A 14,317-nucleotide genomic window follows, 5' to 3' on the forward strand; every position below is an offset into this window, starting at 1 on the left:
TATATGTCAAAGTAAAATAAATTAATAATAAATAATAAATATATGTTTTTAAAAACCAAATATTCATATAGATAATACTAACATAACCAAGTCCGTCATTTAATTCATCAACACAGCATATTATACAATACATACAAATAATTACTAAATTCATTCGTAAACAATCAATTATATTTATAACCATATAATAGTATTAGAATTAACTATTAACTCAACACTACCTAATACTCACACACTTACTACATCAAGCTTCAGCAAACAACACAGCTTTCACATAACAACTTCAGACAATCTCAACAATCATCACATTTACAGCAATCAAACCAGACAAACAATATACAACACAACCAATCAATATAGCTATAGGGTTGCACTCCCTCGCAATAGAGTTGTGACGGTACCGTGACCCTGCATATCTTACTCATATCATCCTTAACTTCCAATATACATATCTCATAATCAACACAATTGTGACGGTACCGTGACCTTGCATATCTTACTCATATCATCATCAACTCCCAATACTCATATCTCATAAGCAATGGCCGCCTATTAACCTCTGACGGTAAGAGTTGACCTCAATTTATATTCCATCGGGTCTAGCGGCCAATCGAGCCCCTTTTTTATTCCGCTGGGTCCAGCCGCCGATCAGGCCCCTATTTATATTTCGTCGGGTCTAGTAGCTGATCTGGCCCCTATTTATATTCTACTAGGTCCAACGGCCGATCAAACCCCTATTTATATTCCGCCAGGGTCCAGCGGTCCCATGGCTATAGTTAAACAACAATCACAAGCACAATCAATTACAACCATGCCATCTCATATCACATACTCGCACCAAATTCTTATTCCCAAATTATCATAATATTTCCTTTAATAATAACATCCATACAATTCATGTCTCATATAATGACGTCAGAATCCATCACTTATCCTATATCCACATAAATCAATTTATACACTATATACAATTATTACCAGCTAAAGCTCTTGCAATAATCACAATAATCACATAACCTCAAACAGACAACTACAACACAAACAGAAAACGTCTCTCAAATCCTCTTATTATAATCAATCCTATTAATCACACCATCATTACCATCCACTTAACGTACTATATATGTATATATACATATACATATATCAATATATATATATCATTTCGCAATGGAGTAAGGTATTCACCGAATGCCAAAAATATTTTGTTGGGTTGATTCTTTGAGGTGCAAAACTCAGTCTCCATAATCCCTATTAATTATAAGAATAAAAATCAGATAACACACAATACAACAGTTTCAGTATACATACTGTTGATAGTAGATTTTTCATTCCAAAAGAAAAACCAACATTAACACTTCCATACTCGATCTAGCTTTATTATCCCCCAGTTCATCAATCAATGTGAAATAATTAATGAGAACATAACCTCCTCTGCCTCCTCCAAACTTTATAGAACACTACTTATATAAAATCCTGGGAAAACCTCTCTTACAACAACATATCGTATCATCATTTAATAAGTTGCTCTCTTCCAATTCAATCCAAGTGTATAGATAGAAACCAATGACTAGCAATACAAGGAAATCAGAAATAACGCCTAACAACATCATCTTTTTTTTTGTCAGCACAATTAACACTTGATTCAAAAGTTTTGATTTAAATTCCCCTTTTAATTTATCCAATTTAACAATTCAATTATGTTGTGCTCCTCAACTCACCAAGGAAAAGACACAATTGAATAAAATGTGTCCTCAAAACTCTAAACTCAGTAACCTGTACCTAATGTGTCAATAATCTAAATAGGTATATGATAAATCAGCCATATGTTCTGGAATTTTGACCCAGACCAGTCATCCTTCAATAAACCAATTCATACAAATATTAATTGAGCTCAGCTATACCTACACATAACACAGTAGCATAATGGTCTTAAATTTAACAGAATTCGACTATCACAGACCTCCACTTGGAACCATTGTCACTGTAACCTCTCTCTCACAAAACTTGCACTACAAAACGGTAAAGGGCATGCACTGTAATTAGTTACACCACAATTCATTGCCACTATAGTTATCGTACTGAAATGAACAGAATCAAAAGAGAATACAGTCTGAGCAGACCTCCTTCCCTTACCATTTTTATATCACCACAAAAATAATTCCAATGACATTGATAAGAACCTTCACACTGGACATATGTACAGAAAATTGAAAGCTTAGTAGCCAAATATTAAGAATAGAAGCACAAACCTCATCGAGCAGAATCTTATACTATCCCAACGGTTTATTGGAGAAGACAATAGCCTCAATTACAACTAATCCTTATAAAATAGAAATCCACTTAAATTTTTACCAATAAATTTAGCTCCTCCTCCGTTTTCTTTGCTCCAACCAGAACCCTCCTTCTCTTCCATAAACCCCAACCTGAGCTCTCAATCGAGCTCACGTTCTTCCTTTGTTCTACTCCATCTTCTTCCGATTCCCTTTGCTCTATCTCGGATTCATAGTCTCTCTCTCGCGCGCGCGCGCACGCTCTGTTTCCCTTTGACTTTCAGAGCTCAAAACAGAGCTGAGAATGAAGAAAAAAAAATAAAGAAAGACCACGTGAGATGAAATGGAAGGCGGTGGAAATGGGGGAAAAGAATTTGGGCCACGTGGAGCCCATGGCTCCATCCTTTTTTTTTATAGCAACATATATATAACATATACATAAGTTTGTAAGTGTATGTGTTTGTATGCTATTGGACATTAAAAAAAAATCAGGTTTCACATGGGCACAGGGATCTCTAATATCACGAAGGTAGCCCTTAACCTGGTACAAGGTGAGCATCCCTTGAGCTTGGGTGGTGCTATCATGTGAGACTAGTTTGGTTTCTAGAAGAGAGATTGACGTGCTTTAATTTTTCTATTAGACTGTTTTTAATGCCCCAGCTGGCAACACGCCATTGGCCCTGGACATGGGGAGCATGGACAAAGGTCAAATTTGGATAAACGGGCAGAGCATCGGTCGATACTGGCCAGCATATAAAGCCTCTGGAAGTTGTGGTTGGTGTGATTATGCAGGAGCATACAGTGAGAAAAAGTGCTTGAGCAATTGTGGGGAAGCTTCACGAGATGGTAAAGAACGGGTCCTTACAGAACATTTTCAAGATTTACACTTTCTTTATCTCCAGAGAAAACAGAAAGTTGGGTGCAATTTTTATAACTAATAAATAACTAATGATGATGACTCTGTAAAATCTCAGGTATCATGTTCCTCGTTTGTGGCTCAGCCCAACAGGCAACTTGCTGGTTGTTTTCGAGGAGTGGGGTGGGGACCCGAACGGGATTTCCCTTGTGAGGAGAGACATAGACAGTGTTTGTGCAGACATTTATGAGTGGCAGCCCGCTCTGATAAACTATGAGATGCAGGCCTCAGGTAAAGTCAACAAAGCCCCTGCATCCCAAGGCCCACTTATCTTGCTCCCCGGGGCTGAAGATCTCCAAGGTTAAGTTTGCTAGCTTTGGGATGCCCCAGGGGGTCTGCGGACGTTTCCGTGAAGGAAGCTGTCATGCATTCCATTCGTATGATGTCTTCCAAAAGGCATCATACGAATGGAATGAAGATGCTCTCTGTTGAGGTCATTTGCAGCTAAGAAAACAAACCACGAAATTCCCACTTATTGAAGAGCTAAGGCTTGAGAAAACCAAGCTCCCCTTTTTACCATCTGGGTAATTTACTAGCTCGAATCGGTTGTCCTTGGAGTCATGCAGGGTTGAGCATCTACAGAGGTGAAGTTGTACAAAATTACACTAACACAACACAGACACTCATGTCTGCATGAAGCCTCCCACTGGTTCTGAAGATGATGGTGGATTATAGATTAGGATATATACAAACATATATGTATATATACATGTGCTAGTCATTCCTTATCGTATGATGAGTTGAGAGATTTGATGTGAACAAAGCACATTGAGACAACCAACTGGAGTCCATGTGCTTTGTTGGTTCTAGGAAAGCCTCTGATTTCCTTAGGAAGTCTTAATGGTTTCTTAAACATGTGGAAGACCGGTTTCCCTAAGAATCAATTGTTCGATCTGCTTATGTTGTATTGAAGAATTGCTTCGGATGGTAATCTAATACGAGCATGCCGCTGATGAGAAAAAGAAGGTTTTTATGTGCAGCGTCCCCACCAATAGGAATTTTTTTAAAAAAAAAAGAAAGAAAGAAACTAAAAAAAAAAAACTGTGGAGTGGGAACGCTCTCACTTCTGCGGAGCAACTTCCCGGAAGTTGCCTTCCCAGAGTGAAAGCATTGACCAGAAGCTCGTTGAAGCCTTTTCTCTCAAGCTTGCCGGTTTCACTCAGCTCATCTGCTTGGAAGATTTTTTAACCTGTGCTGAGTTTCAATGATCTGCTAGCTTGTTGGAAATCTTTCCGTTGGTGATCGCCCCCATCTCTGGGAGATCCACTTGCCCTGCCTCCGCGGAAATGGTGAGTACGTGTTTCTTTCTAACCAGTTTCATAGTATATTGTTCGATCGTTACTTTGGGTTGGTGATTGATGGATGCCGTGAAGGAACAAGGAGTAGGGATAAATATCTGAAGTTTGGCGTTGTGACGCATCCGAGCTTCAGCAGGGCAGTCTGGTTATTTCAAAGTAAGCAGGAATAGATAGATCTTCGTCCTCTGCCTCTCTCTCTCTCTCTCTCTCTGTGATTTCATCTATGGCAGCTTCTCCAACTCCCCCAATCGATCGAGAGAGAGAGAGAGAGAGAGAGAGAATCCACGATTCCGAGATGTGATACGAAGGAGTTCTCTGGATAATTCACGCCTGGAAATTTGGCCTCGAGAATAGTTCAGATCTACGTTTTTTTTTTTACTTGTTCATTTCTTCTCTGGAAAATTTTCTGCCTTTACTTAATGTTGATTATCTGTAAATGCTAAACAGAGGAAGACATTGGTGACAACTGTTAAGAGAGACAAAGATTATGTTCATTAGGATTAGATTTGTCAGCATAAAAAAGCCAGTGGATTTTTTTTCCCTTTATTCCCCTGAACTATATCATCCCCTGAACTAAGCACTCTTGGTTTAGTTAATCCAAAAAAGAAACAATCGAATAAATTAGATGGACTTTAGTACTGGAAGTTATGGAGACTAGTATTTGTTTCATCCCTTTTTTGTCTTTGTCTGACTATGCAGGTCCATGTGGAACCTGAATTTACCTAGAAGTTGGACAATTCTAAGATATTGCAACTGAACCAACCCTCACCATCGAAAAGGGCAAGTTCAGTACTGCATCCAGCCTGGTTGTGCTAGTACTAATGTCTTTCCACGTCCGAAATTCCTGCATATTCAGTTGTCTCGATGTTTATTTGTAGATACTATAACCTTCAATGGTTGGAGGCTTGTCGACATTGTCGCTCAGGTAGTGTGTCCGGATATCATCAGTTGAAGGGTGCATGCTGAAGGTCAGGTGCTATCTGGCTTTGTTGTTCGTCCCATGTTACTATTTTGTTTAGCTGCCTATTATGCAACTTTCAAACGACCGATGTGCTATTCATAGAAATTCACTCGTGGTTCAATTTAAATATACTGTTAAACTGCAGATAGAGAGTGCTAAGTTACTGGGATGGCTACTTCATATATTCTTTAACTCGGATAGCATACTTCGATTTTGTTGGGTAGATGACGGTGTTTTTGAATGTACTAAAATGCTCCTATATACATATAGTTACGAAATTTGATGAGAACCTCTTCGGCAAGCTCTGATTCTGTTTTTGAATGGCTTTTCAGGTGAGGAAAGGTCTACCCAGTCACTGATGGATGGGAATGGAACAGGGATGAGAGGGGACTAATAGCAGTGGAGTCGTTTTTCATCGTTTGATTCATCCGTTTCTCTGGGGAATGCAGCTCCAGAATAACTTGGAACTTTTTAGTCAATCAGTTCTGAGATCATGGAGATTGGAATAACCCTTTTTTGAAGGTAAGCAACAGGGACCTAACAGTAATCCTGTTATCCTATCGAATAGTTGTTTTGTCACTTGTGAATGGGCATAAAGATGTATATTGCAGCCGACTATGTTTATGCCTACAATGGAGCATGTTGTTGGAGTTGTAACATGTTACTTCTATGTTCTCCACAGATATTTCTCTGTCTTTGGGTTTAAGAGAAGTTAGCAGAGCTTTCCCTCATTGCAGCTCTGCTACTGATAGTCTTCATTCATCAGCAGTAGACCGGTGAAGGTAAAGGCTCTTCGACTGGAGACGATCTTTTCTTGCCAATTTTCATTTTGTTTGCATAAGGTTGATGATGCATGTGATGATCAGATTCATTGGACATGTTCTGTTTCCACGAGTTACAGTTCATGACATAGTGTTCTGAGCACAAGATATGTGTATTTTGGTTTTACAGTTGCCTGAGGGTCAGTAGCTGGCAGAGGTAAGCCATGGGACAAGTTTTGGGATCACGCTGAAGTCATGCCGAATGAAGGTGAAACCAAGGATCGTTGAAAGTGCAAGTCATGTAGATTTGGCCATATGGATGTGATGATCAGATTCATATAATGTGATATTGTTTTGTTTCCATGAGTAATGAAAATTTTGGCTTGGGAATTTGTTTTCTTAAATATATAGATATAGATTAAAGACTGTTCTTATATTATAAGATCATATAAAATTAATGAATGGGGATTTTTTTTTTTACTAAATAACTAGTTTTCTATCTTGTGCGTTGCACATGTTCACTTTCATATATTTATTATCATTTTTGTTTTTATTATAAGTTTATCATTCCTTATTATAATTATTTTTTTAAAAGACAAATTTTCTTATTAAGAGTAATAATATTTGACAACTAATAATTTAAAAATTGAAACTCTTCAGTGAATCTTGGATAATCTTTTGTAAAAAAAACTTAGAATTAATTGAAATGATTAAATAATGATTTTGCAACTGATTATTTTATTTAATATTTATACTATATTTATTTATTTTTAAATAATTCATATTATCATATATATTAATTTCAAACATCATATTGGAAATTTCTTTTTCACCATTTACTTGAAAGCAAAAATTAACGACATCATTACTCACGAAATGTTAACTTTTTATATTATGACCAACAGTCATAGTTGCTTTTTTTTTATTTGAACATAAATTTAAAAAATACTGTTTTGTAAAATATATTTGGAAATTATATGTATGATCAGATAGTTGTTCTTTTAGTGTTTCTAGCTGTAACGTGATATATATTCATTTTCAAATGTTTATATCATTATTTATAATAATAACTAATTTTTTTAAAAACATATTTGCTTACTTTGAAAAGTAAAAATTTTAAATAATCAATGTCAAATTTTAAACAATAATTTTCATTGAGTTAGACTGTTGAACACATTAATAACTTTTTGAAAGTAATGGCTCTTTTATTACTATGCATAGTGATTTATTAAATAGTCTATATATTATATGAATTTATTATATATATTTAGTTTAAAATTTTCTTATACAAATTTGATTTGCACATTTTAAATAATTGTCCTCATCTCAAATGTTTATTTTTAATATTCTTATATTACCATTTGTTTATAGGATCAACATCTTGTCATAATTGATTTCAATCTTATGTGTTATCAACTCTTTTTTTCCAGTGGAAGTGATGTATGACATCAAATTAAATACTTGTTGGTTTATGTTTATAGTTTGAATTTTATAACAATATTTATTTTTTGAATAATGCAAATATTTATTAGGGAAATTAATTGCTTTTTTAGTTAGAAATATTTACCAGGTTCACTAATTAGGTCAGCAGGCAATTTTGTTATATATATATATATATATATATATATATGCACCTAATCTACTACCCGTGTGATGCACGGATTTCAAATATATTTATTCTATTTAATTTTGTACTAAAATAACCCTAGAAGATAAATATTACAATTGAAGCATTTGCTTTTTGATAAGTTCGTATTCCAATAGCTTTAGTAAAAAACTACAAATTGTATTCATAATTCAAGGTCATAAAAACACAATTATGAAAAGAATATTTTTACTTCTTTTACAAAATGATTTTTCCAATGAACATACTATATGTTCAATTGGAAATTAGAGATGTTTGCATAACTATAAATCCAATATTATATAAATTATTTCAAATAAGTACCATAATAAATAAATAATAAATAGATATGTATAACAATTTTTTTTTCTAAAGATAAACTCTTCCAATCAATATTCACATTACAATAATATATTTAGATATGTAAATTTTATAAGTTTAGAGATACCAACATGAAGTTATAATGAAATTCACAGTCGATATTTAAATATTTTTTTCATATGTAAAGTTGCCACTGAAAAATTATTAGTGTATTAAATTTTCTATACGGACTATAAAGATACATTAAATAAATTATAATACACATGAATTTCTTCATTATTGCATTATATATTTTAAAACTATATATATACTTAAATTGGTGTAATATTAGTAAGAGTAGAAAACTTATTCACGACATCTTTTTAAAATACTTTAGAGTGTAAACTTCTATGATGAAAACTTATATTCATTCGTTGCAAAAAAATTCAAGGGTTTTTATTATGGATCATTTCCTAGAGAAAAAAATTAAAATTAGTTAACCTTTTTCTAAAAAAAAAAATTTATTTATATTAATATACTTAATGCATAATAAATGTACTAATTCTACTTTACATTATGTATTATATACTATAGATTATAAATTCTTAGTTGATTATTAATATGTCCTTTTCATTTCTCGTCTAGTTTTTTGTTGACGTTGGGCTTCTCAAATGACATGATAAATTTAGAATTGAAGAAATGCGCTTTTGTCTGTGCAAAAATGACTCTTATGGTAGGATCTGTGTTTTCTGGTTTTTCAGCTGCCTGAGGTTCAGTAGCTGGCATGGGTAAGCCCAGGGATAAGTTCTGGGATTATGCTGAAGTCATACCAAATGAAGGTGAAGGTAAAGATAAAGGGACTCGTTGGAAGTGTAAGTTCTGCAACAAAAAATATTCCGGGGGTGCTTCTAGGATAAAGGCGCATTTGGCTAAGGTTGATCGTGAAGGAATTAAAGTTTGCGAAGCAGTTGATGAAGCTACAACTAAGGAGGCCCTTGAAGCGCTGGATTCGAATAAAAGGCCTAAAAAGAAAAAAAGACCAGATTATTTAACCGATTCAACTCCGATGAACCCACAGGAGGCAGATTTGCAAAGTACTCTGCCAGTTCTTGGCCAGAGGAACCTCAATGGACAATTGCAGAGGAGACCTGATGAAATTCAAAGAGTCGAATTTTCCGGGGAAAATGAGTCGATAGATCTGGCTAACATCCCGACTCGCTCTGACTTTGGGGAATCCACTGTGGGTGCAATGATGCAAGAATTCGAGAATGAAATACAGGTAGAAGGTCCATCGGATGCTCAAGGATACGTCAATGACTGGTCGGGTCGAGAACGGATGTTAGCGCCCAAATTAGTGGGTCGAGACCGGATTGTGGATGAGCTCTGGGGTTACTTAACGACAAATGATATATTACGCATCGGAGTCTATGGGATGGGGGGAGTGGGGAAAACCACAACCATGAAACACCTCTATAATAAAGTGCATGGCAGTGCTGCCTTTGAGAATGTATTCTGGATCACGGTGTCAAAAGACTGCAGTATCCACGAGCTTCAAAATAAGATTGCCAGAGCCCTCAAGGTTCCTGACCTTTTCAAGGATGTTGACGAAGGGATGAGACCAACATTGTTGTGCAACTATTTGAGCAAGAAAAAGAAGTGTCTAATTATTTTAGATGATATGTGGCGGCATTTTGAGCTTGCAGACGTTGGAATTCCAGTCAAAAGAGATGGTGTTCAGCTGGTCTTAACAACACGATATCGTGATGTTTGCGAAAAGATGTTGTGTGAAGCGAAAATTGGAGTTCGACCTCTATCTGATGAAGAAGCATGGGCATTATTTGTACAGACACTTGATTCTGATCTACCTCCTAGTCGGAAACTTGTTGCTGAGCATATTGTTAAGGAGTGCAAAGGCTTGCCGTTAGCTATTGTTGTTATGGCGGGAAGCATGAGGGGAGAGGTCGAGGATCATGTGTGGGATGCCACGCTGGAAAATTTAAAACGACCAGGAGTTCTGGAACAGAGTATGAAAGAAAGTGTTTTCCCGATTCTGGTGCACAGTTACAACCGCTTGGATAGGAAGAAACAACTATGTTTTTTAACGTGTGCTCTATATCCTGAAGATAGGAAAATCTCTAGACAAGAACTGATAGAACTTTGTATTGATGAGGGGGTGATTTATGAAGATAGGAGGCGGAAGATGTATAACGAAGGGCACAGATTGTTAGATGAACTTGAAAAGTCATGCCTCTTGGAGGCATGTAGTGATGGCAATGGCAGCAAAGCAGTTAGGATACATGATGTGATTCGGGATATGGCACTGCACATCATGAACGCGAACAATCCCCCCTGCATGGTGAAATCTGGCTTGGGTTTGGAAGATGTGCCGGATGATGAGGAGTGGTTGCTTAATCTTCAGAAGGTCTCCTTGATGAGCAATGGCATAGAAGCAGTTCCACCCTCCATATCACCAAACTGTCCTCAACTTGCAACTTTGTTGTTGAGTGACTGCAAGAGATTGCATAAAATCTCAAAACGTTTCTTTCGGCGGATGCAGGGGTTGAAGGTTATTGATTTGAGATATACTAGTATCACAAAAGTGCCAAAATCTGTCATGAGCTTGAAAAAGTTGAGAGCACTAGTACTCAAATGCTGCTTTCAATTATCTCGTATTCCGTCCTTGGCGAAGTTGACCTCGTTAGGGAAGTTGGACATCGAAGGGTGTAGAAAGATAAAAGAAGTACCGGATGGTTTGGGGATGTTGGTTAATCTTACATATCTTGGCATACATGTCTCGGGAATTGAGAGGATTCCAGATGGAGTAGTCTGTAAGTTAAAGAAGCTACAACACCTTAGAGCGGATTATGTTACAGTGAAGGGAGGAGAAGTTGGAAAATTGAGGAAGTTGGAGGTACTCCGATGTCGTTTTGAAAACGTGAATGAGCTGAATGAGTACACACGGCATGCGACAACTATAGAGTCATACATTCTCGTCATAGGAGGTCATCCAAATTGCTCCTATGCTCTTAATAGTGGAAAAGTTGTTATTATGGATGACGTAGAGATAAGAGAAACTTGTCAATTCCCAAGAGACGTGAAGTTTTTGTGGATTCTACGCGTGAGGACGTGGAATATATCCAGTTTTACGGGACTTGAAGAACTGGAGGTGCTAAGAACTGAAGAACTTCTAGAAGAGCCAGAGGGACAGCAGGAGGAACGAACTTCTCCACCACCACCAGGAGACCACTGCCCCAATCTCAAGGTGCTACAGATCCTTGATTGTCCAAAATTGAAGCATTTGTTGGTGTCCAGACACCACTGCTATCTGCACCTTAAGAAACTAGAAAAGCTCGAGATATACCACTGCGAGGAGCTGGAGAGTATGATAGGAGCAGCAACAGACGAAGAAGAATCACTGACATCATCAACACCACCACTGCCACCCGACGCTTTCTCCCAACTCCAATCTATTAAAATAGCCGGTTGTCCAAAGATGAAGGATATGGTGGGGCCAAAATCGCTTCCTGTTCTTAGGAAAATAGAATTAAGTGGATGTGCTAAGATGAAGAGGGTGCTAACTCTTGAGTCATTCATGCTCCTCCCCAACCTAGAAAAGCTCGAGATAGACCGCTGCGAGGAGCTGGAGAGTATAATAGACGAAGAAGAATCACTGACATCATCAACATCACCACTGCCACCCGACGCTTTCTCCCAACTCCAATTAATAAAATTACGTTGGTGTCATAAGATGAAGAGGGTGCTAACTCCTGAGTTATTCACGCTCCTCCCCAACCTCCAGACTATCATTGTTGTTGGTTGCAAAGAGATGAAGGAGGTTATAGGCGGCCAAGAATTAGACCACGGAGCCACCAGCAGCTTGTTCTTGTCCCCCATTCCAGCAGCATCTCCCGGTGATCAATTAAGTACAAGAAAGCTGACCTTGAAGTTGGACGACCTTGAGGAGCTGGAGAGCATATGCAGTTGGACCGGACTTCGGGATCTCATACATGTTATTCAGATAAGTAGATGTCCAGAGCTGAAGAGGATTGAAATGCTAGATGATGCGTCCCCTCCCCCTTCTCTTAAGGAGATAGTACTATGGGTAGGAGGGGATGGAAATAGAGCAAAACAATGGTGGGAATCTCTGGAGTGGGAACACCCTGATGCCAAGAATATCCTTGAACCCTATGTGTTTGTTGATACGCCACACAGGAAAAAAATTCCTTTACGAGAATGCCGGCCGTAATCGGCAGAAGGATTAGGGAGGGAGGGATGGACCCAAACTGTGCTCAGAGGAAGTAATGATACACGTCAAGGTACTATTTTTCACTTGCTGATCAAATTTTTTCACCTTTTTCCCACGGGGCACGGACGAATGAATTAATATGTTTCTTTACCCTTTCTTTTTTTGGAGAAATTTCGTTTTCTGACAATAACTATATTGTTTGGTTTTTTAAAAAAGTACTCTTCTATGGAATTCGTAAACGCACTAGACTGTAGCCCGCGCGTAAGTCACCTTGATTATTTCACAACTTTTGTGTTCGTGGAAACTTTACTATTAATCTACAACACACTTTTTTCTTCTTTTTTTTGCAGGGAGGTGGATTCATTCAAGGGGGAACAATGAGTAGCATTGGATTGCACCATGAGATTCCTTATTAAGGTAATTAAAGTCCTCTAGGTTCTAACCCCTTCATCATCTATCTTTTATGTAATTCTCCTGTCATTCCCACACTTTGATGTGATAATTTTCTTTTTCGGGGATAAGCAATGGCTCATCAGTCATCTGATGCTTTGTTCTATATACTAAGCGCGAGCAGAAATTCCAATATTCTTGTATGCCATTGCACCATTAATTAGTGTGTTTGAAGTGCACAAATATGCCGATGCGGCCATGCATGGATATACGTTTATGATGAATAGAGCCCTGAACAATGTTTTCCGCAATTCTCCTGCTTATATTTGGGCTGGAACCTTATGCATCACAACTCTGAAGTCATTCACTTGTGGAGAATTTGAGCACTGTCATGGTTTATGCGGATCTAAGCTAATTCACCATGTTTTGTTTGCAAAGCTTCTCTAACCAAAATCTGAAATTTTGAAACCGATTCTTCAGCTTGCTGCTGCTGTGGGAGATTGCGGGATTGTGGATAGCTTAAAAGACGGGGAAGTCGGAGATAGTGAACTGCTGCTTCTGTGATTGTTGCTAAGGAGATTCTGAAAATTTTGCTCTTTGAATTATCAACATTTGCTATGAAGAACTTCTATAATATGTGCGTGTCTGCCTGCTCTGCTAAATATTCTTCAGATACTAGAAAATCAACTATCGGTGAATGTCAAATGTGTCATTTGTGGATGTGGTGAACTCTGCTGAATCAATTTATTGTTCTTATAGTTCTCCTGTGTTTTTGGAATGTAATTTCACCGGACAGAGGAGATGCATATGCTGGTAACTTGATAGGTTAGTCAATATGTTGATGTGATGAGAACCGAGTTCCACCACATCTGCTCAGCCGCCCTCATGTTCGTGGTCTTTGAATCAGTTTCAGTGTTTCCGTTCCATATTACTACCATGTCTTCCAAAACGTATTTCACTTTACCGAGGGTGTGTAAATACAGATAACTTGAGGAGAGGAAGATTAATCCGTAAATATGAAAAACCCTTAGGGTGCACAAATCTACCTAAAGAATTAGTGTCGATGAAATATCGAACATGTGCAGCATAACTTCGGCCCCTCGCAAGCGGGTTCTTCCGGAGACCTGGCCTTCCCAAATAGCATGTCATGCCTCACGAATTTCACAACGGTTGTGTAAGGAGGAGAACTGAGACTTATATGTAAGGCTGAATGATCTCATAAGTAGCTAGCGCTTTTGAGTGACAGGTCCAGCGAGAATATTACTTATGGTATCAGAGCCGACACTGGCCCACGACCATACGGGATTGAGGATAGGCGTTTTGGGGGCTATTAACGAGCCCAAATCCATGGGAGGTATTGGACCTTGGCCCGAGAGCTCAGCGAGGACGTTGGGGCTAGAAGGGAGAGTTTGTTACGCCTTGTGAATCTCACATCGATTGTGCGAGGGGGAGGTCTGAGATTTATACGTAAGGCCCAATGATCAATGATCTCATAAACAGCTAGCACTTTTGAGGTGATTCGAGGTTCGATCCTCACTAATGGGCCTT

General features: G+C 37.8%; 1 protein-coding gene across 5 annotated transcripts in view; it reads left to right on the plus strand.

Moving 5' to 3' along the window:
- The first annotated feature begins 4,205 nt into the window (after window positions 1-4,205).
- The window catches only part of LOC116201683 (probable disease resistance protein At1g61300), a 280,377-nt gene continuing 270,265 nt past the window's right edge, over window positions 4,206-14,317 (plus strand). The window contains exons 1-10 of one of the 5 annotated variants that reach the window (XM_031533019.1): window positions 4,208-4,478; window positions 4,563-4,643; window positions 5,187-5,271; window positions 5,366-5,455; window positions 5,781-5,970; window positions 6,131-6,230; window positions 6,400-6,477; window positions 8,895-12,449; window positions 12,730-12,796; window positions 13,250-13,530. In XM_031533019.1, the coding sequence (XP_031388879.1) occupies window positions 8,918-12,379 (3,462 nt within the window). In that variant the 5' untranslated portion in view covers window positions 4,208-4,478; window positions 4,563-4,643; window positions 5,187-5,271; ... (3 more) ...; window positions 6,400-6,477; window positions 8,895-8,917 and the 3' untranslated portion in view covers window positions 12,380-12,449; window positions 12,730-12,796; window positions 13,250-13,530. Of the gene's footprint in view, window positions 4,483-4,562; window positions 4,644-5,186; window positions 5,456-5,780; window positions 5,971-6,130; window positions 6,231-6,399; window positions 6,478-8,894; window positions 12,450-12,729; window positions 12,797-13,249; window positions 13,531-14,317 lie in introns of those variants that run through there. The other 4 variants (XM_031533020.1, XM_031533018.1, XM_031533017.1 and 1 more) reach the window with 4 other exon arrangements.

Source organism: Punica granatum, chromosome 3, assembly GCF_007655135.1.
Source record: "Punica granatum isolate Tunisia-2019 chromosome 3, ASM765513v2, whole genome shotgun sequence".
In the NCBI taxonomy this organism is placed as follows: Eukaryota; Viridiplantae; Streptophyta; class Magnoliopsida; order Myrtales; family Lythraceae; genus Punica; species Punica granatum.